Genomic DNA, 27,875 nt, shown 5'->3' with positions numbered 1-27,875 from the left:
CTGCAATTGTCCACTGTGAGGTGACCAAGGTATCGTATGCATGACTGTCCAAAGGGCAGCTGGAAGAACAACAGGTTGTGTCTTCTTCACTGAACCCTGGCTTAAGGAAGCCACGAGATAGTGTACAGATAGTCCTCAACTTACAACAGTTGGTTTAGTGCCCAAAGTTACAACAGCACTGAAAAAAGGACTTATGACCATTTTCACACTTACAACCATTGCAACATCCCCATGGCCATGGGATCAACATTCAGCCGGGGTTACATATTGAAACTATAGCAATAGGCTCCACCAAGGTCCTCCATTCCGGTGGGAAAATACTCAAAGCCGATAAAAAGGCTCTTAGACAAGCCAGGGATGGATTTGTAAATAGAGTAGTTGCCTAATAAAGAGCTGTTGTTTGTCACTGAAGCCTGAGTCCTGTCTCATCCATCCCCCCTCTCTAACAAGCCACTTGGCAATTGACTCATATTTATGACGGTTGAAGTGCACCAGGATCATGTGATCCCACAAACGTCTGACGAGCCAGTTAGGGAATTAGGGAAGCCAGTTTCACTTAGCAACCGTGTTAATGAGCTTAACAACGGCAGTGATTCACTTAACGGCTGCGACAAGCAAGGTCGTAACATGGGGCCAAATTCACTCACTCAAAGTCTCCTTTAGAAGGACCAGGGAGACATGACAGCATTGTTCCAATATCACAGGGGTTGCCACAAAGAAGAGGGAATCAAACTATTCTCCAAGGCACCTGAGGGTAGAACAAGAAGCAATGGGTGGAAACTAATCAAGGAGAGAAGCAACTTAGATCTGAGGAGAAACTTCCTGACAGTTAGAACAATTAATCAGTGGAACAGCTTGCCTCCAGAAGTTGTGAATACTGGAAGTCTTTAAGAAGATGTTGTATAGCCATCTGTCTGAAACGGTATAGGGTTTCCTGCCTAGGCAGGGGGTTGGACTAGAAGACCTCCAAGGTCCCTTCCAACTCTACTATTGTATTATTGTATTTAGCCACAGAAAACGTGGGCTCAATTTTGGCCGTACGTCAAGGGCTACCAGTAGTAATGAATAACGCCATGCACGACTCAGCCACGCTCGGGGTTTAAGACTCAATTATGACACGTAAAGAAAAGAAAACTTATCCAACCGACTCCCGATTCAAGAAATCACGAGGGTGAAGGGAAAACAGGCGAGAGAGGTCAGTCGCTATTAGGCTTGCACAGCGGAACGCGAGCGTCATCTGGCGGCCACTGTGCTGGAAGAAGCTTGGCGGAAAGGGGATTCTGCCTTTCGAAATCGAAAGCAAAAGCGGCGCGTTGAGGGATTCTTGACTCTGCAGAGGAGGAGGCGGTCGGTGCGGCGCATGTTGGGGACAGAGGGGAGCCAAGCTCGGCCCGGCTAAAAGCAGGCTTCAGGATCGAGAAGGACCAAACGCCCGCGGTGGAAGGACTTTCCTGGCCGCGGCCGAAAGGTGAGAAACTGGAAAAAAGGGCGGAGGGTTGCATTGATCTGGACGGTCAAGCGGTTCCGGAGGTGCGGGGGACTCCACTCCCCATCATTCGCATCCAGCAGGGCTGCTCATGTTGGGTGCGGATTACGGGGCGCGCAGTCCACCTCCTCCTTTAAGCAGCTGCGTAGTGAGCCCCGATTTTCCTGCCCCGCCAAGAACTAACCGAACGCGTTTCGTCCTGCTTTGCGCGGGAACTAAACTTTTGGGGTCCTCTACTCGCGCCTCTACTCCGGAGGATGGGAGCGGGGTTCAAATCCTTTCTAGCCTAAAGAACCGATCTAGTCCTTTCTTCCCGAGAAAAAGTCACTGAAGATTTCGGCTTTCCCGAGCGGTGCTGGCGGTGCCTGTTGGGACCGAGAACTTAAGAGTCAAACACGCAGCGAAGGGTCCTGTAACCAGAGAAGGCTTCGTTGTTGTGAATTGGATCTTTTCCGAAATTATCCCGAGACTTCCTGCACTCAGAATATGAATAGTTAGGCCGCAGCCAAGGAATCCTTTGCTGGGAAGTCAGCTGATTAGATGTAGCATTGGGAGGCAGTTTAATTGAATCGAGGAGCCAAAGGTCTTATGCAGTGACCCTCAATACTAATACTTGTTATTGTTGTTGTTGTTGTTGTTGTTGTTGTTATTATTATTATTATTATTATTATTATTATTATTATTATTATTATTATTGCATCAACAGAAGTGTATCACAGTGGCCAGTTGTTTCGCCGGATTTGGCATTAATTACTAGTCGGGCCCCACCCAGGGGCCTAGGACGTCGTAACGTATTTTTGTAATATGTGTGCAGATCCAAGCAGTGCAGCCTTTTGCATTTGACTGATGGTGATTTTGTCAATTTTTAACTGTTTTAAATGTAATTCCAGTGCTTTTGGAATAGCACCCAGTGTGCCGATTACCACTGGAATTACCACTGCTGGTTTGTGCCATAATCGTTGGATTTCGATTTTTAAGTCCTGGTATTTTGCAATTTTTTCATATTCCTTCTCGGCGACCCTGCTATCACCTGGTATTGCGATGTCTATGATTGTAACCTTATTTTTCTCAACCAGTGTGATGTCTGGTGTATTATGCGCCAGTATTTTATCCGTTTGTATGCGAAAATCCCACAAGATCTTGACCATCTGACTCTCGACGACTTTTTCAGGCTTATGTTCCCACCAGTTTGCTGCTGTTTTAATATTATAATTTTTGCACAAATTCCAGTGGATCATTTGTGCCACTGAATTGTGCCGCATTTTATAGTCAGTCTGCGCAATTTTTTTACAGCAGCTGAGTATGTGGTCAACAGTTTCATCAACTTCTTTGCAGAGTCTGCATTTGGCATCATCAGAGGATTTTTCGATTTTGGCCTTAATGGCATTTGTTCTGATAGCTTGTTCTTGCGCAGCCAGGATTAGTGACTCTGTTTCTTTCTTTAATGTACCTGCTGTTAACCATAACCAAGTTTTTTTACTGTCCACTTTATCTTTTATTTTTTCCAGAAATTGACCATGTAATGCTTTGTTCTGCCAACTCTCCATTCTTGATTTTATCACATCTTTTCTGTATTCTTGTTTCGTCTGTTGGGCCTTCAATAGATTTTTGTTCTTTACTTCGATTAATAGATGTTCTTGACTTTCTTTTAAATAATCAGCCAGTGCATGTTTTTCTTCTTCAACTATTTGCTTCACTTGTAATAATCCTCTGCCACCTGATTTTCGGGGCAGGTATAGTCTATCAGTGTCACCATGTGGATGTAAACTGTAGTGCATTGTCATTAGTTTCCTGGTTTTTCGGTCCAAAATGTCCAAATCAGTTTGTGTCCAGTTAACTATACCAGCTGTGTATCTTATAACTGGTATTGCCCAGGTATTTATGGCCTTGATTGTATTTCCACCATTTAATTTAGATTACTATTATTATTATTATTATTATTATTATTATTATTATTATTATTATTATTATTATTATTATTATTATTGCATCGACAGAATTGTATCACAGCAGCCAGTTGTTTCGCCGGATTTGGCATTAATTACTAGTCGGGCCCCACCCAGGGGCCTAGGATGTCTTAACGTATTTTCGTAATATGTGTGCAGATCCAAGCAGTGCGGCCTTTTGCATTTGACTGATGGTGATTTTGTCAATTTTTAACTGTTTTAAACGTAATTCCAGTGCTTTTGGAATAGCACCCAGTGTGCCGATTACCACTGGAATGACCACTGCTGGTTTGTGCCATAATCGTTAAATTTCAATTTTTAAGTCCTGGTATTTCGCGATTTTTTCATGTTCCTTCTCGTCGACCCTGCTATCACCTGGTATTGCAATGTCTATGGTTGTAACCTTATTTTTCTCAACCAGTGTGATATCTGGTGTGTTATGCGCCAGTATTTTGTCCGTTTGTATACGAAAATCCCATAGGATCTTGACCATCTGATTTTCAGTGACTTTCAGGCTTATGTTCCCACCAGTTTGTTGTTGTTTTAATATTATAATTTTTGCACAAATTCCAGTGGATAATTTGTGCTACTGAATTGTGCCGCAATTTATAATCAGTCCGTGCGATTTTTTTACAGCAGCTGAGTATGTGGTCAACAGTTTCATCAACTTCTTTGCAGAGTCTACATTTGGCATCATCAGAGGATGATCATCATTGTTGTTGTTGTTGTTGTTGTTGTTGTTGTTGTTGTTGTTGTTGTTGTTATTATTATTATTATTATTATTTGGTTAATCTGGTGAGATTCACAGCCTTTGGGGCTGGTTGGTAGCTCAACAGCTCGAGTCCTAACCAAGGACACAGGAACTGTTAAGGCAGTGCTTCTCAATTATTTTCTGTCATGCCCCCCCTAGGAAGAAGAAAACATTTCGCGCCCCCCCCCCCGCGCGACTGTAAATAGTATAATTTGTCTATAAAATTGTTATAAGTACACCTCTGCATAACATAGCACACCGGTCTTTCCTCGTCTCCCACCGTAGTCACATGCTTTCTTTCCTCTTTCCCTCTTACTTGTCTATCCTTCCTTCCACCCTCCCTTCCTCCTTCCCTTCCTTCCTGCCTCCCTTCCAGTTCCCTCCTTCCTCTTTCCCCCTGCCTGCCTGCCTTCTTTCCTCTTTCCCTATCCTCCTATCCTTCCTTTCTCCCTCCCTCCTTCCCTGCCTCCCTTCCAGTTCCATTCTTCCCTCCTTCCTTCTGCCTCCTTCCTGCCTGCTTGCCTTCTTTCCTCTTTCCCTTTTGCTTGTCTATCCTTCCTTCCACCCTCCCTTCCTCCTTCCCTTCCTTCCTGCCTCCCTTCCAGTTCCCTCCTTCCTCTTTCCCCCTGCCTGCCTGCCTTCTTTCCTCTTTCCCTATCCTCCTATCCTTCCTTTCTCCCTCCCTCCTTCCCTGCCTCCCTTCCAGTTCCATTCTTCCCTCCTTCCTTCTGCCTCCTTCCTGCCTGCTTGCCTTCTTTCCTCTTTCCCTCTTGCTTGTCTATCCTTACTCCCTCCTCCCTTTCTTCCCTCCCTCCCTGCCAGCAGCTCCTCCAGCATCCCAGCTGGAAGCAGCAGCACAACAGTCGCCGTTACCAGGGGCGAAGGGGTGGCGGTGGCAAGATCGGGCGACCGCCGCCCCTTTGTCCCTTCCCCAACAGCGGCTGTTGCGCTTCCGCTTCCAGACGGAATGCTGGCGGTGGAGCTGCTGGCGGGGAGGCGAGCTACCTGCATAAAGACGCCGCCGAGGGCATGGCAGAATATATCCCGGCTTGAAGTGGCAGCGCTGGGGACTGCTCAGAGACTCATCAGAGCCGCGGGCTGGAGCTGTGCAAAAAGTCTGCTTGGGCTGGGGGGGGGGGGGGGAAGGGAAGGAAGCCTGGGACAGCCATGCTTCCCTCCCTCCCACCCCCGCCCGAGCAGGCTTCTTGCACAGCTCCAGCCTGCGGCTCCAATGAAAATCCACAGTCCGAAGTGCTGCCACTTCCAGGCGGGATATATTATGCCTCGCCCACGCCGCCGCCGTTGCACCCAGATGGAAAGGGAGCCTTCGCGCCCCCCTTTATGGAGCCTCGCGCCCCCCCAGGGGGGCGCGCCCCACTATTTGAGAACCGCTGTGTTAAGGTAACGTTGGAGGATATAAGTTGTTCCAAGTAGGGTGGTTTTTTGTAGAGTCAGAATGTTCAAGTCAGGTAAATTTAGAATTTTCAAATAGCGAGATAGCCCTTTAGCCCTCCAATTATATTATTATTGTTGTTGTTGTTATTATTATTATTATTATTATTATTATTATTATTATTATTATTATTATTATTATTATATTATTTCTCCTCCTCCTTCTTCTTTCTCATCTCCTCCTCCTCCTCCTCTTCCTCCTCCTCCTCTTAAATCCATAATCCTCCAATTCAGATAACCAATAGTCCTTCCCTCTCTCCCCAGAGCCCATCAGCAAGATGCTGGTCCCTGTCGGGTTTCAGGCCGTTCCCCTGCTTCTCTGCGACCGAATCCTGCTCTCCCTGCTAGCTGGCTGGGCCCCCTCCATGGATCCCCTGGGGACCACAGCGGCTTGGCTGGAGGCCGCCCTGCGCCTGCTGGTTCTCTGGGGGGTCAGAGGCCTGCTCTCCATGGGTGGGATCTCCCCAATGTCCTTTTCCACAGTGGCTGCTGTCAGCATCCTGCCCCCTTTGTACTTGTTGGTGGGACACTGGCTTGGGGACCCTCCCCTCCTGGTCTCTTCGGCCTCTTGGTCCTGGTGGCTAGCAATCTATGGGGCAGTGGGCTTCTCCCAGCTCCTCTGGGGGATCCTGGCAGAAGGGCGAAGCACAGAGGAATCCCGGAAAGAAGACAAGGCCACTTTTTGGAAGATGCTCAGACTTTTCGGTCCAGACAAGCTGTATCTCACTGGCGCTTTCTTGTTCCTCATCCTGGCGGTGATTGGTGAGTTGGTGCGGAGTGAAATCGTTCTCTGTGCTGCAGGATAAATGTACCACGAAGAGTCCCCAGGGCTGGAATCACACACCACAGGCTAAAAAAAATAAAATAATTCAGTTGCGAGATGGTTGCCAGAAGGTCTTTAACAGACCCAATCTCAGCCTTTGAAATCCTGCTGCTGCTTTTGATGTTCTCCCTGAATCCGTCCGATGCGCCTCTCGGTTGCCTCCTTCCACAGAGCAGGATTTCTGGAGGCTTCGGCCATTTCCCCTTGCCTCCTTTGTACCTGCTGATTGGTTTCCCAAGTGTGTCATTTGTCCCAGGATGAAAAGAGACGTAGACAGATCCTGGATCTTTCAAAATCCTCTCCCATTCAACGTTTCAACCATCTCTTTTTCTCCCATCCTGAGGGACTTTCCCACCCTTTCCATAGTTCTCCCACTAGCGGCAGGGACACTGGGGCACAACTCAAGATTTCTTTGCATGTCACAGAATGATGTCCAGAGGAAATATGTAATGTTTGTGTGGGTGTGGGAGGGAGGTAAACTGCCTTTCCTGATTGAGGTCCTACATCACCTTCTCTGTTCTTGGCCAACCTGCAGGTGACATGTTCAGGCCCTATTACACTGGGCGTTTGATTGACATCCTGGGCACCAAATACGACACAGAAGCCTTTTCCACGGCCATCTTTCTTCTCTGCCTGGTCTCATTTGGAAGGTGAGCTTATTCCAGGCCCCATTGCTGCAGTTGCCCTTAAATACGTAAAGAAGGCCTGGAATTATGATTCTGTTGTCACCTGGCATTATGACCACAAGGTGGTACAAGGGAGTGATCATGTTGAATGAAGATGTTGAGGTATTTTTTTTTCTTGCCAGCTCGAAGTGTTTTGACCTAGGCTTCACCAGAGCATGAAGCAGACTCCTTGTCCTGACAAAAACCCCACTCCCCTTTCGCTCTTCTTTTATTTCCTCTGGGAGGGGCCATTCATCATACACCTGTGGCCTTATTCCCAAGTCGACCCCTGTTCTTTAGCTGTTCCCTTGTCGGGCAAGTCTGTGCAAGCACACACTGGGAACAGGCTCCAGCTGTTCATCTGCCTCACTGATATCTGACTCTGAAGGCAGATGATAACTGGCATACGGCTCTGACCCCTCTCTGTTTCCGACACAGAGCCCTCATCTGAGCCCTCCCCAGACTCCAGGACTGGCCCATCTTCCTCCCCAACCTCCTCCTTGTCCAAATCTGCTGCCAGCTCTGCTGGCTGCTGGTGGGTCACAACACTAAGGAAGCTACTGATTGTTGCCTTCTTGGGGCATATGTTTTGACTTCCCAGCGTAATCTCTGCTCTGGGGTTTCCTAGTGGCCTCCCATCCAAATGCCAGCCAATTTGATGCTGCTTAGCTTTTTGAAATCAACTCAGCTCTGCCAGATCCCTACTGCACCTGTCGTTTTGATGCTGGCTACACACATGTTGTAGTCCCAGAGCCACCTTCTTTGGGGGAAGTACCTCTTCCCTCTTCACCTGCCAATCAAAGACCAGGTGGGGCCTAAATGAAGCTATGCCAGTGACGTGCAGTCAGGTGAGGCAAGTGAGGCACAGCCTAACCTCTCATCATCAGGGCAGTGAGTCATTCGATGGGAAACTTGCCTTTTGGGAGGAATGACCCGGCTTGGCTCCCGCTTTCGATCTGCCGCCCAATGACCGAACGGAGAAGCGAAGAGGCAGGAGAGACAAAGCAGGAGCCAAGCCGAGTCATTCCTTCCAAGAGGCAAGTTTCCTATCGAATGACTCGCTGCCCTAGACTCGAGGCTCCAGTCCAGCCTGCGGTGCTTGCAGCCCCCGCCAGCTCCTCCAGGGACTCCCAAGCACCAGAGAGCCGCCGCAAGAGAGGCCGGCCAGGTTGCCCGGGCAGCGGCAGAGGTTCCCTTTGTTCTTTCAGGCGCGGGAAGCGGGGGGGGAGAGGCTTCCTCCGCTCTGTCCGCTCCCCACCTGCGCTGCCCTTGCCCGACAAACGCGCCCCGTATTCCGCGCAGCTCTGGCAGGCGGTGCCATGGCCGAATCCCAGGGCGGAGGGCGGCAGGTCGCAACTGAGCATGCCTGACTGGAATTCTGGGAGTTGAAGTCCACAAGTCTAAAAAAATTGCTGCCTCACCAGCTATAAACCTCACTGTACATCACTGAGCTATGCGTACCTGTCACTCAGGCTGCTGGAAAGATTGGAAATCAGTTTGTTCTCTAGAGTTCTCCTGAAGCAAAACTTGACTTTGGTTTTTTTTTAAAGTCACAGTTAATGGAGCCTCCTCCGTTTTTCTGGAGTGAGTAATTTATCTGCAGTGTTTATGGCTCTGGAATGCACACAGTTCAAACCCCCTTCCAGTCCCTTCCAGAACCGAGGTGGCGCAGTGGTTAGAGTGCAGTACTGTTAGAGTACTGCTGACTGCCGGCTGCCTGCAATTTGGCAGTTCAAATCTCACCAGCTCAAGGTTGACTCAGCCTTCCATCCTTCCGAGGTGGGTAAAATGAGGACCCAGATTGTTGGGGGGCGATAGGCTGGCTCTGTAAACCGCTTAGAGATGGCTGTAAAAGCACCGTGAAAGCGGTATATAAGTGCAATTGCTATTAGTTCTTCACAGGAAACGGATGACGATAACCACTGTTATTTTGCTGTTTCTTTGTTTCTCATGCTTTTTAAGGAGTGCAAGAGCTTTGCGTTAAAAAAAGCAAAAAACAAATAAACATAAATGAACTTAATCTTAGGAGCCGTGGCGGTGCAGTGGTTAGAATGCAGTATTGCAGGCTAATTCTGCTGACTGCCAGGGGTTCGATTCTCACCAGGCTCAAAGTCGACTCAGCCTTCCATCCTTTCGAGGTCTGTAAAATGAGGATCCAGATTGTTGGGGGCAATAAGTCGACTCTGTAAACCACTTAGAAAGGGCTGTAAACTGAAATGGTATATAAGTCAAAGTGCTATTGCTATTAATCCATTAATTAATGGCACCTTTAGGCACCAGTAGCCAGCAGGAAAATGTGCTTCATCTATATCAGAGCTTAGGCTTGTATCAGGAATCTTGTTGCTGCTTTTAATTCAAAATGAAAACTGTCTGGTGCTTTTTCAAAATGGGGAAAAAGAGTTATTTACCGTATTTTTCGGAGTATAAGACTCACTGGAGTATGAGACGCAGCAAGGTTTTGAAGAGGAAAATTTAAAAAAAAAAGTTTTTGCACTCTGCAAATCTCCCAATGGGCAGTTTGAAAACGGGCCTGGTTTTTTTTTTCAAAAAAAAAGGGCATGAATAGCTCTTAGAAGGCTTGTAGAGTGCTCCTGGAGGGTGTGGGGGCAAAAATGAGCAAAAAACAGCCCGCTTTTTGTGAAAATGGGCCTCTTTTTTGTCAAAAAAGGGCATGGAAAACCTTTAGGAAACTTATAGAGTGCTGCTGGGGGGCACAAAATAGGCCGTTTTTTTGCTAATTTCTGCCCTCCCCAGCCCCCAGGAGCTTTCTGAAAGCTTTCTAAAAGCTAAAAACACTCCCATTTTGGTGAAGGGGCGGAGTTTTGGGAGGCAGAAAATGCTGTATTCAGTGTATAAGACGCACCCAGATTTTCAGCCTCTTTTCTGAGGGAAAAGGGTGCGTCTTATACTCCGAAAAATACGGTAATCTCAAATAGTGGGATAGATCCGTCGGTGATTTCTTTTTTGCACCCGGGTCAAATCCAGTAGGTGCTCATACATGGAGCTTTGATCCATTGGTGGAGCAGGAACCAATCCCCCCTGCTGTTTCTCTTTTAGCTCCGCCTTTGCCAGCTGCCGTGGGGGGCTCTTCATGTTCACCATCTCCCGCATGGTCATCCGGACTCGCAACTTACTCTTCTCTTCTCTGGTGCAACAAGACCTGGCCTTCTTCCAGGAGGTGAAGACAGGTGAGGGCCCAAAAAGGCAGGCGCTATTTCTGGAACTGTGTCAAGGAAAAAGATTCTCTCAGGTGAAGCTCGTCTTTGATAACTCGGCAGACCAATCATGTCATATTTGGGGGAAAAGATGAAAGTACTTCGCCAACGCACCATTCTGCTTTCACTCCCGCACACATACCCTTGGGATTTCCTCGTGGCCATCCTTGCTTTGACCGGGTCTCATCTTGCTTAGCTTTTTGAGCAGAATAATACCATCGCTTTGGGATGAATGCTGCTCCTGGAGACAACATGGTCACAACTCTGTTTTTTTTCCTTGCCGTCCATAAAGAAGTAGTTTCCACCGACTTTCTTCTGAGACGTTCTTTTTCTCCCACCTTTGCAGTCCGATCTGCAATCCCGGGCTCTTCCATTCAAGTGCTCATTAGATTTAAGCTTAATCAGCTTTAATAAAAGATTGGCAGAAGTTGGCTGGGAGGGAGTCTTTATCTGCCCAAGAGAAACGCGACCCTTGGCTGATTTTTTTAAAAAAAAATGACACTCAAGACGTCAGTGGAAGGACTTGCCTCCAGAAGTTGTGGGTGCTCCAACACTGGAGGTTTTTAAGAAGAGATTTGACTGAAATGGTAGATGGCCGTGATGGCAAACCTATGGCATGTGTGCCACAGGTGGCACGCAGAGCCATATCTGCTGGGACGCGAGCCGTCAGCTCCAGCATGCATGCCTGCACCGATCAGCTTATTTTCAGCCTTCCGGAGGGCTGGAGGAGGCCGTACTTCCAGTAGGCCTGTTGGACCCATTTTTCACCCTCCCCAGGCTCCGGATGCTTTACTGGAGCCTGGGCAGGGCGAAAACAACCTCCCCCGGTCACCTGGAGGCACTCTGGAAGCCGGAAATGGATCATTTCCGAACTTCCGGTTGGCCCGTTGGAGCCATTCTTTGCCCTCCCCAGGCTCCGTAGGCTTTACTGGAGCCTTGGAGGGCGAAAAGGCCTCCCCCGGCCCCTCGGAAGCTGGAAACGAATCTTTTCCAAACTTCCGGTAGGCCTGTTAGGTCCATTTTTCGCCCTTCCCCGGCTCCGGAGGCTTTCCTGGAGCTTGGGGAGGGTCGAAATGGCCTCCCCTGGGCCCCCAGAGGAAATAACAAGCTCAGTTTGGAAGTGAGCGGTGTGGTGTGCGTGAAGGGGAGGAGCGTGGGGGGGGGGTTAGGGTTAGCGCATGTACCCTTGCATTTTTTGGTGCCCAACAACAAAAAGATTGGCCATCACTGGTATATGGTTTCCTGCTTGAGCAAGGTGTTGGATTACAACACCTTCAAGTTTCCTTCCAACTCTGTTATTCTGTTATCTTCCTTGGCTAAAAAGCTATCAAATCCTAGGGGTGTAGTCTGGATTTAGGTGGAAATGGTGACTCATTACAAAGAGGATACTCTATCTTTCGATGCTATGTCCATGATTTTGCCCTCTTCCCAGTAGGGTGGGGGATGGACTGTTTCCTATAATCTCCCTTCCTGTGTTGCCAGTATGGCATTTGTTGAACATTATCTCTTTGCCCGCAGGAACGCTGACCTCCCGCCTTTCCAAAGACACAACTATGATGAGCCGCTCGGTGCCGCTCAACACCAACGTCTTCCTGCGCAACCTGATCAAGTCCGTTGGGCTCTACGTATTCATGATTGGCCTGTCCTGGCGCCTGACGCTGTTGATGCTGATCGAGACCCCACTCATGATGGCCGTCCAGAAGGTCTACAATGCCCGACATCAGGTAGGGATCATGGAGGCAGAGGGCGGCCTAGAGGGAATGGCGGACGCTTCTGGGTTTCTGTGGCCAATTGCAGGCGGGGAAGGAGCCCCAACTTGGGTGAGGGAGGGAATGGGCCAGTTCAGGGAAAGGAAAAACAAGCCAAAGAGCAGAAGAAAAAAGAGACTTCAAGGGAGCTGAGCAGTGTAGAACATGGTGGCATCTCCAGAGGGCAGAAAAGGCAAGATGGCGGCCACGTGATTAAAATTCCCTTCCCTGTCTGTGTGGCTTATACAAAAGGATTGGTTGTTGGTTGTGTGGCCTGGTTTCTTCTTCCTAGGCTGAAAGAAAAGGAATTGTGTGTGTTTATGTCCCTGGCCATGTCTTCAAGTGAAAAGAAGAATAATGAGATCCCATCATCCCATCACCACCTGCTACAAGGAGAGACAGAGGAGTTGGGGCAAGGCGAGGAGAAAGAAAGCAGAGACAGACAAAAATATAGGGGAAAAGCCGAGGGACTTCCTGCAATTTATCCTCATCTTGTGATCACAGTTGGGACCGGAATCTGGGGCATTTAATAAAGTGGTCATTAAGCAAGATGTCCACATGATTGTTTTGATTATGTCTGCTATCCTGGCATTCCCGGTTGTGGTCATTAAGTGATTTCCCAAGTCATTAAGAAGAAAAATGTGTTAAATCTCTGCACAAAGTTGAGAGCTTTTTTCACTCTCAAATGCTCCTCCATCCCACTGAAGAATTTCAGCTGCCTTCCAAGCGTTGAGGGGAAATTCTTCAGCGGGCTGCAGGAACGGAACTGAAATCTTCAGGATTTCAGCTCTGTTTCACTTACAAACCTTCCTTGCCGGTTTCCCATTTTTGCAGTTTCTGCCAAAACTGGCAGAGAAGATCTCATTTCATTTTCATTTCATTTATTAGACTTATAAACCTCCCCCTCTCCCCGAGGGGACTCAGGGCGGTATACAGACAGAAATAAAATGCACTATAAACAACAGAAATACAAAACCCCAGAAAAACAAATAAACAAAAAGTCTGTACAATGATCATAAAATTAGCTAATAATTAAAACCGATTAAAATACCCCAAAATTTAAAATACCGGCCAGGAGGGTCAGGATTAGATTATGATTATGATTGGGCCAGGCCAGCTAATTGGAACAGGTGGGTCTTGAGTTTCTTACGGAAGGAGCGGAGATCAGCAGTAATTCTAATATCGGGGGGGGAGGTCGTTCCAGAGGGTTGGGCCCATCACAGAGAAGGCCATACTCCTGGGCACCGCCCGCCGGCATTGCTTAGCGGATGGTACCCGGAGGAGTCCCTCTCTGTGAGACCGAATTGGTCGCAGGGATGTGTGGGGTAGGATGCGATCCCGCAGATAACTAGGTCTCAAATGGTTATCATGGGGAGTTCGGCAACCAGTTGTCAATGTGAGCTAGTTGCCACCTGCCAAAAATGTGGTCATGTGATCGCAGGCGGGGAGCAATGTTTTAAAACAGCCAGAAATTCTTTAAAGGCAGAAAACTACTTTGACCAATCATTAACTGACTGGCGTTAAGTTGAGTGCTACCTACAATAGGATTATAGAAATATTTCTGAGAAAATAGGCATGAAAGAAAGATCATACTAGAACAAAGCTTGTTAGAAATAGACAGGACTGTAAAACGAGCAGGACTGCAATTTTTTATTTGTAAAGGCAATCAATAATAAATAAGAAATTGTTATAAAGTTTTCCCTCACGCTGAAGGGAGACAAAATGAAAAAAATGATGATGCTTGAGACCCTCTGGAATTTCTTTGACTCTTGGTTCAACCCATCTCTTATCTCAAAGATGCTTTTTCCAAAGGCAGTTGGATTTCTTAATCGTCCAGGGAGCTTTTTCAGTTCTAGCTGAATGGTGGGGAATGACCTTTAACACTAACATAATTGGAAGGGACTTTGGAAGTCATCTAGTCTCCTAGTCTAGTCTCACACAGGAGACCTGTACTAGGGATTCGAACTGCCAACCTTTCTGATCGCCAAGTTCAGTGTCTTAGCCACTGAGCCACCTAGTCAGGGTAACTGACCTACCGATCAGTTAGAACTGAAGAAGCTTCGTGGATGAGAAATGAAATATTTTAAAAGGAAAAAACAAACAAACAAACAAGAAAGTCTGATTGCTTTTCGGATAGAGGTACCTTTGAGACAGCAATTACCTGGGTGATTGAGAATCTCCGCAGACCAGCAGTCACCAACCGGTGGTCCGCGATAAAATTTTGGTGGTCCACAGAAAAATATTTACATTTTTTTATATTACACCAAATACTATTTATCTTTTTTAAAAAAAAAAATCATATTGGTGGTCCACGAGATGTAAAATTATGAATTTAGTGGTCCCTGAGGTCCGAAAGATTGGTGGCCCCTGCCGTAGACAACCCAACTCTTAATTAGAATAAATGAAACACCCCCTCCCCTGAAATAATAATAGGTGGGTACTTCTCCCTCTCCAGCTTGCACTCTGGAATCCAGTTGGCTGCAAGTGAGAAATAATCGAAATAGGATAGAGGCAGGAAGTCTTTGGGGGGTTTCTCTCCTCCAAACGAGGCCATTGGACTTTGATTTGGGTATCCTACCAGCATGATAACTGGTCTAAGGCAGCTTTCAGGAGGCTGACTTTGCCACTTCCTTTGTGGTCCATCCAGGCTTTACTGAAGGCGATCCAGGATTCGGTAGCCCGCTCAGAGGAGGTGGTCCGTGAGGTCATCTCGTCCATAGAGACCGTGCGCAGCTTTGCCACCGAGGAGAAGGAGTCACAGCGTTACGAGGCATCCTTGGGGGACACTTGCCGGCTGAAGAACCAAAGGGACTTGGAAAGGATCGTTTACTTATTTGTTGTACGGGTAAGTCCTCTGAGACTCAGGGCTCTCCCACTTTGGCAACTTTAAGGCTTGTGGACTGCAACTCCCAGAATTTCTAAGCCAGCCATGTTGGCTGATGAATTCTGGGCATTGTAGTCCACAAAGTTGCCAAGGTTGGCGATCACTGACTTAGGTTCTTTAAGTGAGTGATTCCTAACCTGTGGAGATTCCTGTTCAGGTATCAATTTTTTTTAAAAAAAAAAAACAATTTTGAAATATGGCTTAGATTTTAGGAGATTGCCAAGTCTTGCTGGCTTTTCTTACTTGGCTTGAAAAGTTGTAAACATTTGGTGTCTTTGTCCCCAATCTCACAAGATAGTGTGTACTCTACATCATAGCAGTTGTTAGCATTAACCTCTCATCCAGACTGTTTTTCTGTTGAAAGGTCTTCGCTGCCAAAAATCAAACCACAAATGAATCTAGTGAAATCCCAGTTTCAAACCCTGTTTTTAAAAGGGATCGAATCAAGATCTCTTGAAGTGTTACCGTATTTCCCCAAAAATACAACCGACCCCAAAATAAGTCCTAGCTTGATTTTTACATGTGCGCCCAATATAAGCCCTAATGAAGACCCCGTCCACGCCAGGGTGCACGGGTAAAAATTAAGGTAGGGTGGGAATCATGGGGGGTAGAGCTGCCCTACTACTTCAGACAATTGCAGCCAGGCCTCACGCACCCCAACACCTGCCTTGCCAGCCCATTTCTTCTGCAATCAGCAAGGCTTTCCTGAAGGCCTCTGCAGCTGATAACGGAGCTCCGGATCGATCTGGTGTATGGTCTGCTTGGGTGAAGAGGTTGGACTAGATGACCTACAAGGTCCCTTCCAATTCTGTTAATCTGTACCTATCTAAGAAAGCTAGGTCCTCACATAGTGTGTCTGAAGTGGGATAATTTGAGCCTGGTCATTTGTGCCTTCAGTAAGAATGCTGGTTTCATTTGCTCAGGGGTTGCCACAAAGAAGAGGGAGTCAAACTATTCTCCAAGGCACCTGAGGGCAGAACAAGAAGTAATGGGTGGAAACTAATCAAGGAGAGAAGCAACTTAGAACTGAGGAGAAACTTCCTGACAGTTAGAACAATTAATCAGTGGAACAGCTTGCCTCCAGAAGTTGTGAATGCCCAAACACTGGAAGTCTTTAAGAAGATGTTGGATAGCCATTTGTCTGGAACGGTATAGGGTTTCCTACCTAGGCAGGGGGTTGGACTAGAAGACCTCCAAGGTCCCTTCCAACTCTACTATTGTATTGTATTGTATTGTATTGTTCAGTGACTCATCGGTTTGTTCGTTTTTTGGCTGTCCGTGATGATTCTCAGGAGTCTTCTCCAACTCCAGAGTTTAAGACTGTCAATGCTCTTCCCATTCTTCTTCTTTAAAGTCCAGCTTCCACTTCCGTAGAATGTCACGGAATAACCACGGCTCGCACAATCTTTGTAGACAGAAGCACATCATGACATTTGAATAGCTTTTCCATTCATGGCTGCCCTACCGTTTCTCCTACTCCAGGTCCTCCAGTTGAGCCTGAAGTTCATCCTGCTCTTCTGTGGCTACCAGCAGATCCGCGACGGCCTCATGACCAAAGGAAACCTGGTCTCCTTCATCCTCTACCAAGCAAACGTGGGGTGGTACGTGCAGGTCGGTGAACACTTCGATTTGATTTTTTTTTTTTTCCTCTGTAGCACTTTGGGTTCTTCGGTGGCGGTTGTGGAATCAAACGCAGGACACAACAGCCAAAGGTTATCAAGACTCAGTGCAGTATTTATTTAATTATTTAACAGTCGGCGCTGGAAAAATGCCCTCCAGAGCAGGGGTGTCAAACTCAAGGCCTGCAGGCCGAATCCAGCCTGTGGGATGCTTAGATCCGGCCCATGGAGCTGCCTGGGAAACAGCTAAGGATCGGCCTGTGGTGCATCTGCCAGCAAAAATGGAGCTCGGGAGGGAAATGGAGCTCAGGAGGGTTGAGCTCTGTTTTCAGCTGTGACGGCCTCCTGCAGCCCTCTGGCAGCATAAACAGAGCTTGGGAGCGCCTCCTGGGCTCTGTCTTCGCTGGTAGAGGGCTGCAGGAGGCCGTGGCAGCAAAAAAACAGAGCCTGGGAGGGCTGCGTGCGGGCTGCAGGACGCTGAGCTGGCCATACCTGCCCTGCCAATCCCACCCAGCCATGCCCACTCAGCCCCCAGAGGTCAAACACAACCCTGATGTGGCTTCAGTGAAATCAAGTTTGACACCCCTGCTGCAGAGGATAATGGGAGAGAGACTGCTGTAGTCAAAAGGAGGCATTCGTGTTTATAGATTTAAGGAAAGGAGAAAATAATAGTCAGACATATACTTAGGGAAAAGATGATATAAGCGTAGATGTTCATAATCAGTAAGCCCAAGTTACTTCCCTGCTCTTTTACTGCCACTGTCCTCAAGAAAGAATAATTGTCTAAAATAGAAAGAAACATGTCAGTAATGGTGCCATAAAATTTTTTTATAAAGCTTTCTGAGGACTAGGAACTTGAAGGTTGCCACAATCAGCACAGATTTCTTCTATGTTTCTGTTTTGCTAATATGGTCCTCCTACTCCTTTTTGCAGAAAGCTTTGCATTATACACAAATCAGCAAGTAGCAAATAAGTGGAAACAAAATAAAAAGATACCTATAGAAACATTCTTTTTTAAAAAAATATATCCTGCTTTTTCATTGAGGAAATAACTGTCTATATCAGGGTGTCAAACTCTATTTCATTGAGGGCCACCCATATCAGGGTTGTGTTTGACCTTGTGTGTGTGTGTGTGTGGCCAGCTCGACATCACTCATGTCAGGGGCGCCTGTGGTGGCCCATGTGCTCTGCCAGCAAATACGGGCTCCTGAGCTCCGTTTTCGGCTACGACAGCCTCCTGCGACCCTCTGCCGGTGAAAATGGAGCTCTGGAGGGCTGCCCTCGTGAGTTTCATTTTCACTGGCAGAGGCACTGTGGGCCAGTCCGTTGTTTCCAGGGCGGCCCTGCCGGCCAGATCTAAGCACCCCATGAGCCGAATCTGGCCCCGGGCCTTGAGTTTGCCACCCCTGGCTTATATTATGAAATTGATTCGTGCTTCTAATCCTGCTCAAATTATTTCCATTCCTTTAAGTTACTTATCCTCAGAAGGCTGTTTTTCTTTTTAAAAAAGTCCTTTGGGGGCAGTTACAAAGGAATTAATTTTGTTGGAAGTCTTTATAAGGTGTGGGAAGAGGTTCCAGATTTCAAATCAGATTTCCTTAGGTTCTCTTTTAAAAGTAATTTATTGCCACTTTAAACCATTGGGAACAGAAGCCAGTAATTTGCACGAAGTTGCAAGTTAAAAATTGAAGATAGTCTAGGCCAGCGATGGCGAACCTTTTTTGGCTCGCGTGCCACAAGAGGGGGGAGCACAGGGGGGTCGTGTGCAGGCGTGCCGCACCCATAATGCAACGCGCGACCCCCCCCCAGTGCGCATGCGCGCACAACGCGCGACCCCCCCATTTTTCCGGTTTGCTCGGAGGGTCGTTTTAAGCGTTCCGAAGGCTTCAGGGAAGCCTCCGGACGGTCCCTGAAGCCTCCGGGGGGCGGGGGAGGCTCTTTTTGCCCTCCCCAGGCTCCTATAAAGCCTCTGGAGCCTGGGGACGGCGAAAAATGGCTTTTAAAAAGGCACGCTGGCCAGCTGACAGGGCAGCGCCTCGCGTGCCCTGACAAATGGCTCCGCATGCCACTTGTGGCACGCCATCAATGGTCTAGGCTGAAACTGGAGGCTGATCTTCATGGAGCAAAGCAATTATTTTCTAGAATTCTGTTGCTTTCAAAAAGTGCTTGAAACAGCCATGAGATACACTAAGGGGAAAAAAAAATCCCCTCCTTCCCTTTTCCCTCCTGGACTTTCTCACCCAGCAGGAGGCAGCATCTGCTCTGTGTGTTGAGAAAGCTGGGCTGGGTCTGGTTAGTTGGATAGGAGACCATCTAGGGATCCCGAGTTATTGAGCTCGACTGGGAAGTCCTTACAAACCTCCCACCAAGGCACAGGCCGGGTTGTTTTGCACTGTTGTGAAGAAAACTGCAGGGACACATCTGTGTGGTCAGCAGGAGTCTGGTTGGACTTATTATTATTATTATTATTTATTAGACTTGTTAGCCGCTCCATCTCCACGAAGGGACTCGGGGCGGCGTACAATAAATAAATCATATGTTACACGATTAGACAATTACATTACACGGAGGAGGTATAAAATCACAACAATTGTTACAATACAAAAACAACGATAATAATAAGGTTAAAAATTAAAATACCCAATTTAAAATTTTAAAGTGTAAAAAGTTTAAAATTGCCAGGAGGATTAGAGATAGAACTATAGTTGAGCCAGGCCAGCTAGTTGGAAAAGGTGGGTCTTGAGTTTTGTACGGAAGGAGCGGAGGTCAGTAGTAATCCTAATGTCGGGGGGGAGGTCATTCCAGAGGGCTGGGCCCATCACAGAGAAGGCCCTGCTCCTGGGCGCCGCCCTCTGGCACTGCTTAGTGGACGGCACCTGGAGGAGTCCCTCTCTGTGAGAGCGGATTGGTCGTAGGGATGTATGGGGCAGGATGCGATCCCGCAAGTTGTGCATATCATTAAAGTTGATCCTTTTCCCGAGGCAGCTTCTTTCAAGTTGAGCCTGTCCTCTTTGTGGTGGCCTCTCAAATGCTGGAATACTGCTATCGATGCTCAAAACAGAGTAGCTAGCTGTATTCCTCCCTTTGCAGATGCTCTCATGTCTTAATGTTGCTGCTCCTTCCTTTTCCTCCCACAGGCCTTGATTTACACCTACGGGGATGCCCTGAGCAATGTAGGCGCTGCGGAGAAAGTCTTTGAGTATCTTGACCGGGAGCCATCTGTCCGCACAGAAGGGACGCTGTCTCCAGAAACCCTCGAGGGACGCGTCTCCTTCCGAAATGTTTCCTTCTGCTATCCCTCCCGCCCTGAGATCCAGGTCCTGAAGGTACTTTATCGGAAGCTGGAAGGCACCCGAGTGGCTTTGCATGATACCCTAAGTAGCAATAGCAATAGCAGATTTGTATACCGTTTCACACTGCTTTACAGCCCTCTCTAAGCGGTTTATAAAGTCAGCCTACTGCCCCCAACAATCTGGGTCCTCATTTTATAGACCGCGGAAGGATGGAAGGCTGAGTCAACCTCGAGATGGTCAGGGTTAAACTCCTGGCTGTGGGCAGAGTTTGCCTGCAACACTGCACTCTAGCCACTGCGCCACCACACCACCAATACATCTCTCAAATGCAGTTGTTAAAGTTGCTAAGGAACCTGGTTAAGTAGGTTGTGTGCTCTACAAATGTAATCACAATTCCTTTAACATTGAAAAAGAACATTGGGAGGAAGAATGTTGAGACTTTAAAGGCCTTTAAAAAGGCGAAGCAAGTTTCGGTACAGGTACCCCTCAACTTACAGCAGTTCATTTAGTGACTGCTCCAAATTTATAACAGCAGTCGAAAAAGTGAGGTATGGCTGTTTTTTTCACTCTTTTGAAGGTTGCAGCATCCCTGTGATTAGAATTCAGACACTTGGTGCCTAATTCATATTTATGACGGTTGCAGTGTCCTGGGGTCATATGATCCCCTTCTGCAACCTTCTGACAAGCAAAGTCAATGGGGAAGTCAGATTCACTTAACAACCATGTTACTAACAATGATTCAGTTAACAACTGTAGCAATAGAGCAAAACTCACTTAACAACATTCTCACTTAGCAACAAAAAATTGGGGCTGAATTGTGGTTGTAAGCCAAGGGCTACCTGTACTGTATGAGACTGAGACTGTGGGCTCTAAATATAACATTGATGCTGCATCTTCCTGCTTCATTTTTCATGCATTTGCTTCTCTTTGGCCTAGAATGTCTCCTTTGAGCTCCGCCCTGGGGAAGTGACGGCCTTGCTGGGCCCAAACGGCAGTGGAAAGAGCAGCTGCATCGCCCTCCTGGAGCACTTCTACGAACCCCAGTCGGGGCAGGTCCTGCTGGACGGAGTCCCAGTTGGGAAATATGAGCACAAGTATCTCCATAGGCAGGTGAGGGAGTCCTTATCACCTGCAGGATGAGGCCTAGGTCTCTTTGGTGGTTGAAGGGTTACACTTGGGGAGGTTTGGGGAGAGGGATAATGCAGACTGGGCAGGACCACATGACATTAGGATGATATGGTTGGAATTGTCTGGGGTTTAAGAGCACTTATTTACTTGTTAGTTTGTTGTCCATCTCGCCCAATGCACTGCAATTTTCTTTGTGTGCTTGTTTTAAATTTCTAATTTTTATGGCAAAGACTGCATTTTTATGCCGTTCCTTCCTCCAAAAAAACAACAACAACAACAGTGAAAGAGGCTCTGGTTTTCAGAAATTGTGTGGCTCATATCCAAATTCCCAGAGAGAAAAGTGAATGCAGTGCCGCTAAGGCAACTTTGAAAGCCACAAAATTGGGGCTTGGAATCTCCAAAGTGGCTCAGATCTGGTCTGGTGCAGAAGGTAGTAAAAGATGCAATGGATGAAAGGATTTGGATTTCTTACGTTCCTTGATAGGTAAAAAGGAGTGGCATTCAGGATATTCTGCCCACGTGGTTTATGTCCTGAGATAAAAGATCAGAATCTCCTGTGATCTATAAATGAGGCCGTACCGTTTCTCTGGCAACAGTGTAAAGGTTACACCTCACCCCCACCCTGATGTGATATGTTTTGATGACCTTCCTAGTCTAGCCATCTGGAATTCATCCAGGTGACAATCAAGTTTTATCCTACTTAGCTTTGAAAACCAAGCGAGATTGTTTGGATGTCGCCACTTTGCTTCCAAAGAAGTTCAGATAGGTCAAGGTCTACATTGGGAGATGTAGTGAATCTTTTGCCTGAAACAGCTGCACTCTGAGTGGACTTGAGCCCCATCTTGGAAAGTGACGTTTTCTCCTCAGCCCAGCCCTGTCCTGATAGGCCTCCCTGTTCAATTGCAGGTGGCCCTGGTGGGCCAGGAGCCCGTCCTATTCTCTGGGTCCATCAGGGAAAATATCACTTACGGCCTACAAGGCTGCAGCGAGGAAGATGTGATCAGAGCAGCAAAAGAAGCCGATGCCTTGGGATTCATCCGTGAACTGGAAGGAGGCTTTGATGCAGGTGGGCAAAATCCCCCCCTTGATTCACTTCCTTCCTGCTAAACCCACCAGTCCTAATTCTTTATTCTTGACAATAATCCAACAATTCTTTGTTGCAATATATACAGTAGTCCTCGTGTTAGGACCATTCCTTCACCTATCATTCCAAATTACAGTGGCGCCAAACAAATGGAGGTTGCAACTAGTCCTTGAAGTTCTGACTTTGCCTCTCCCCCGCAGTCACCTGATCGCAATCTGGGTGCTTGGCCACCACTGCCCTTAACCACAGTTGCAGTGCCCCACAAGTACTGCATCCCCATTTGCAATCTTCCTTGCCAGCTTCCCACTAGCAAAGTCAGTGGGGAAGCTGGGGGGGTGGGGGGAGGGGGAATGTCACAGGTTGCTGAGGTAAATCTCCCCTACCTGGCAGGAATGACTCCAGTACCCACAAAGTGAGGCATGGGCTGCTTCGGCCATACACCCACTCTACCTTGCTTGGCAGCAGACATTCTGGGCCCTAAAAAGTGTCGTATGGCGCTGAGGCTGCCTGTGTATCTTCCTGCACCAACCCACATCCAAAAGGCCTCTCCTGCACTTCTGCAATCCCTCTCCCAACCCCTGACGTCAGCCACCTATTGCCTGCCAGCCTCCTTATGAGCTCCCGGGACCTGCAAATACCTGTAGCCAACCCCCTGACTTTGTTGGTGAGAAGTGGGCAGGTCCTTGCCTAATGACCAGTAAGATTATGTTAACAATGGCAGTTGGGAACACATGGATTGTCTTCACTAAGCAGTGCGGTCATAAAACAACCTTGCAACCACATCGCTTAGCAATGAAAATTCTTGTCATAATTGCTCTTGTAACTTTAGGACCATCTGTAAAGCTCCAGGTTATTCTAATTGTAGCAATATCATTAAACCACGAATGCAGAAAAGAGAATTCAAAGAGCTGATTGCATTGTTGTGCCGTTTCAAAAATCATGAGTCCTAAAATCTTTTCTACTGTTAAAAAGTGCAGGGGTCTTTTCCCCTCCTCTAGACCTTTTGCACTGAAAATAAGAGAGCCAGCTGTCCAAGTTGCAGTGTCTCCCTCCCACTTCAAAGAGTGTTGAGCTTCAAATTTTGCTTTGTTCTTCAACTGATGGCTTTGCCATCCCTTTAGGGCAACAAGATTTGGTCGGTCTTGACTTTGTTCTTGATCTCCTCCGTCTCTGTGGCTTGCCTTCTTTTAGAGGTGGGGGAAAAAGGGGACCAGCTCTCCATTGGGCAGAAGCAACGGTTGGCCATTGCCCGGGCCCTGATCCGTGACCCGAAGGTCTTGGTGCTGGATGAAGCCACAAGTGCCTTGGACTTCAAGAGTGACGATGCAGTGAGTGTGGGGGATCCATAAGGGGCTGGGAGTGGACCTTGGCTGGAGTAGTTTAGGGTCGCTGAAGGGCTTAATCTGAATGTTTGAAAGGTGACAGCATAGGAAAACTGGGTTTATTTGACCTGACGTGTTGTAATTTCTTCCAAGTTTATCTTGGTGTTAACTAGACTTTAAAATCAGGGTGCCCTATCCTGATTTAGAGTTCTTATATTGAATTATCTTTTCTTTTATCAGCTTGTCTTCTGAGGGTTATTATGATTTGAATCTCAAGTCCTCCAAGAGCTATTGGCTTATGTACAGTGAAAACTATTGAACAATAGCACTATGTGAGCAGATAATATGGATCTAAATGCTTATTTGAACAGATGTACAGTAAATATATTTATTGATTTTACCAGTCTGACATGACACTCTGGTCGTAAACCGACTCTGAGCTTCTCACACCTACTATACATAAAATTAAATCAGAAAATGTAGCCAAACAGCAAACAGTATTACAGAATGAAATCAAATATTTGAATATTTTGCACCAGTGATTCTCACAAGATTGTGATGCTGGGAAGAGAAAATGGTGGGCAGCTTCTCTATGCTACTTACATTCTGTTGAGAGGGAATTTCCCTGAGGAAAGGCTCCGGATTGAATCTGAAAGATGAGAAGACTAAACTTCTCGTCCCGGAGACCGACCCAAAGTGGATCATGCAACATTCTCCTGAGGCACACATATTTGCCTTCATTTGGGTAGCTTTTATTGTTTTCCAGATTGAAATACCTTTGGGGCCAAACTGTATTGCAAAGGCGGATAAACACTTTTCAGTGGAAATGTGAGGAAGCTTCTAGGTAGAGCGTCTAAGGAACCCAGGATTTTCTCTGGATCACTGCTTCCTTTTCTAGATCCAGCAGGCTGTGAAGAGTGGAGGCCGGACGGTGCTGGTAATTGCTCACCGGATGCACACGGTGGAGAACGCAGACAAGATTGTGAGGCTGGAAGGTGGGGAGGTTGTGAAGAATGGAACTCAACACTGAGCTGATGGGCTAGAGAGCCCCCTACTACAGACTGGTGGAAAGGACCTAGGCGAAATGACTTCTGGAGTTGCAACGGAGATGTCAGCCACAGGATCCACTGCTTTTGTAGATGCCAAATGAATGATTTGCTGGAGAGATAGACAACAGCACTCTTAGGAAAAGAGAGGGACTCAGAAGCTAGCTGTCTAACAGCTTTTGGCCAGTCAAGGGTTGCTGAATTGCAGCCATTTGGAAGGAGGTTGTCTTTCAAGCCAAATGGCTGTTAAGTAGCAACTTGGGCCCTGGAAATTCCACCCTGTAAGGTGCAAAATCCCATTTCAAGCAACAGTTTTATTTAGCAAACACATCAATACCCCAGTTTTGTCCTTTGTTTAAATTTAGTATGTGAGACCCTTTTGTACAATCTGCTCTTTTGTCACACTTTTTAATATTGGTTGCAGAAATTTCACTTCCTGCTTATTTAACAAAATAAAGTTCTGTGTGATCCCTTTTATTTCTAGCAAATGTGCATGTGGATGGAAGTCGCATAGATAGGTCTAAATTAGTGTGATTAGAGTCCCACAAAATGGTTGCATCATTCAAATTTGTACTACTGGAAGGCATGCTGGACGTATTATGCAAAGAGCCAGCTCCAGAGAAAGCTCTATTGCTGGGTGGGGGGGGGGGAGGCAGAAGGAAAGAAGTGGATGACCAGTGCAAGGGGGATGGATTCAGTTACTAAGGTGATGGGAAGCCCTGAGGATCCAGGTAGGTATCTGGATGTTAAGAATTGACACTGACTTGAGGGCATTCAATTAGCCAATCATCTATACACTAGGCTAGTTCAAACACCAGTTTTTTCTTAGCAGCAACATGAAAGTAGGTTAGCCATTCCTCCTTTCAAAGAAGTCTTTTTCAGCTTCCCAGTCAAGCTCAGTTTTAAGGCAACAAACCATGAGCAAGGGATTAATGGATTGGAAGGCAGTAAAACAATGGGTAGTTGAAATAATACAATACAATACAATAGCAGAGTTGGAAGGCACTTGGAGGTTTTCTAGTTCAACCCCCTGCCTAGGCAGGAAACCCTATACTGTTTCAGACAAATGGCTATCCAACATCTTAAAGACTTCCAGTGTTGGGGCATTCACAACTTCTGGAGTCAAGCTGTTCCACTGATTAATTTTTCTCTGCACTCTTTCTAGAGTCTCCACATCTTTTCTACATCGTGGTGACCAAAACTGAATGCAGTATTCCAAGTGTGGCCTTACCAAGCATTATAAAGTGGTATTAACACTTCACATGATCTTGATTCTATCCCTCTTTATGCAGCCTAGAACTGTGTTGGCTTTTTTGGCAGCACACTACTGGCTCATATTTAAATGGTTGTCCACTAGGACTCCAAGATCCCTTTCACAGTTACTACTGTTGAGCAAGGTACCACCTGTACTGTACCTGCGCATTTCGTTTTTGTTGCCTAAATGTAGAACCTTACTCTTTTCACCATTGAATTTCATTTTATTAGATAGTGCCCAATGTTCAAGTTTGTCAAAACAATCGCCTTATCAGTGAGATGGGCAGCATATAAATTTAATAAATAAGTAAAATCAAAGGTCTTTTGCCTGTTATACACATTAATAACCTTCCTGCCATCTTTTGATGATTGTTTCAAACTAAGATAATTCCAGATTTATATGGTTTCTCCTCTGTACAACCTTTTATGATACGTACACCAACTATATACTCAGTGAAGCTTTTACATACTGCACATGGTGGCAGTATTACTTGCCATATGGTGGCAAGTAATGTCTGGGTTGTAACCTTCCAAAGAGATGCTATGTTCCCCAGGTCTGTAAACAGGTGTAGAAAATGTATGATGAGCAAGACAGTGGTGTGCTGACTTACTCATTACCTCATACAGTACATTTCCTTGGAAACTCCCCTGTATCCGTTATTGTATGCAGATAAGGTCACTACTTCATCTTCATCATCTAAGAGCCATGTTGGCTCAATGGTTAGAATGCAGTATTTCAGGCTAACACTGCATTTCCACCGCCAGGAGTTTGATCCTGAAGGTTGCCTCAGCCTTCCATTATTCCAAGGTCAAAAAAAGGAGGCACCAGATTGTTGGTGGCAGTATGTTGACTCTCTGAACCACTTAAAGAGGGCTGTAAAGCACTATAATGTGGTATATAAGCATATGTGCTATTGCTATTCAGCTTTTCATACACAAGTGGAATAGCATTTCTCCTGTGTAGATGTTTGGATTGTAAATAAGATCCCAGCTCAAACCAAAGATCTTGCACATTCCATGAAATGATAAACTTCCTCCCATGTCTGGATCCGTTCTGATGAGTAAGTTGATTGTTCTAAATTAAGCTAATTCCATGAATTTATATAGATTTCCCTACAAGCAGCTGTTTATAAGACGTACACTACACTCAATGAAGTTTGTCTGACATTCTATAAATTATCATTTTCTCCTTTGTGGATCCCTTTATGACAAGTAAAGGACATGTACACATTACAGCCTTTTCCACACAATGCATTTATATGGTTTATCTCATGTGGATCCTTTGGTAACAGTATGGTCTCTGTTGCCAATAGCGCTTTTTCTATACTACAGGCATTTATATCATGCCTCATCTGTGTGGATCATTTTATGAGAATTAAGTTCTCCTTTCTTAGTAAAGCTCTTTTCACATTCCAAGCATTTATAAGGTCTCTCCCCTGTGTGGATCCTTTCATGGCAAGTAAGATGTCCTTTCTGAGTAAAAGTCTTTTCACACTCCATGCATTTATATGGTCGCTCCCCAATGTGGATCCTTTGGTGGCGACTGGCGAGTAAGGTCTTTGTTGAGAAAAAAGATCTTTTCACACTCCCGGCATTTATATGATCTCTTCCCAGTGTGGATCCTTTGGTGGTGAGTAAAATCTCTGTTGTCAATAAAACTCTCCACACTCCATACATCTTTATGTTCCCTCTCTTGTGTGGATCCTTTCATGATAAGTAAGATGTCCTTTCTGAGTAAAGCTCTTCCCACACTCTATACATAAAAGGGTTTCTCCTGTATGGATCCTTTGGTGATGAATACGATCTTTATTGCCAAAAAAGGTTTTTCCACACACCTGGCATTTATAAGATTTATACCCTGTATGGATCCTTTGGTGACGAGTAAAATCTTTGTCACCAAAAATGGTCTTTTCACACTCCTGACACTTATATGGTCTCTCACCTGTGTGGATCCTTTGATGGGAAGTCCTCTGTTCTCAACGAATCTTTTTCCACACACCCTGCAACTATATGGTTTTTTCCCGTGTGGGTCCTCAGATGGCAAGTCAAATATGCATTTCTACTGAAGTCCTTTCCATACTTGGTGCATTTATAAGGTCTCTTCCCTGTGTGGATCCTTTCATGACAAGTCAGTTGTCCTTTCTGTGTAAAGGACTTTC

General features: G+C 46.4%; 1 protein-coding gene across 1 annotated transcript; it reads left to right on the top strand.

The window, feature by feature from the left end:
- Positions 1 to 1,285: 1,285 nt before the first annotated feature.
- On the top strand, positions 1,286 to 24,939 carry TAP2 (transporter 2, ATP binding cassette subfamily B member). The gene is made up of 12 exons (XM_081936635.1): positions 1,286 to 1,468; positions 5,900 to 6,397; positions 6,994 to 7,108; positions 10,181 to 10,311; positions 11,857 to 12,062; positions 14,734 to 14,931; positions 16,453 to 16,581; positions 19,727 to 19,915; positions 20,819 to 20,992; positions 21,917 to 22,076; positions 23,286 to 23,422; positions 24,315 to 24,939. Exons 2-12 carry the CDS (start codon positions 5,914 to 5,916, stop codon positions 24,444 to 24,446), a joined length of 2,055 nt encoding a protein of 684 aa, XP_081792761.1. The 5' UTR covers positions 1,286 to 1,468; positions 5,900 to 5,913; the 3' UTR covers positions 24,447 to 24,939.
- Positions 24,940 to 27,875: the final 2,936 nt, after the last annotated feature.

This window comes from Natrix helvetica, assembly GCF_964273705.1.
Source record: "Natrix helvetica genome assembly, chromosome: 1".
NCBI classification, from domain to species: Eukaryota; Metazoa; Chordata; class Lepidosauria; order Squamata; family Natricidae; genus Natrix; species Natrix helvetica.
The sequence above is the reverse complement of the archived record's forward strand: the minus strand, read 5'-3'. Positions and strand labels throughout refer to the sequence as shown.

Excerpts from the sequence above, each read along its gene's own strand:
- TAP2 (XM_081936635.1), top strand. The coding sequence starts at position 5,914 with ATGCTGGTCCCTGTCGGGTTTCAGGCCGTTCCCCTGCTTCTCTGCGAC. Across the intron at positions 19,916-20,818 it reads CTGAGATCCAGGTCCTGAAG|AATGTCTCCTTTGAGCTCCG; the intron begins GTACTTTATCGG and ends TCTTTGGCCTAG. Across the intron at positions 23,423-24,314 it reads ACTTCAAGAGTGACGATGCA|ATCCAGCAGGCTGTGAAGAG; the intron begins GTGAGTGTGGGG and ends TTCCTTTTCTAG.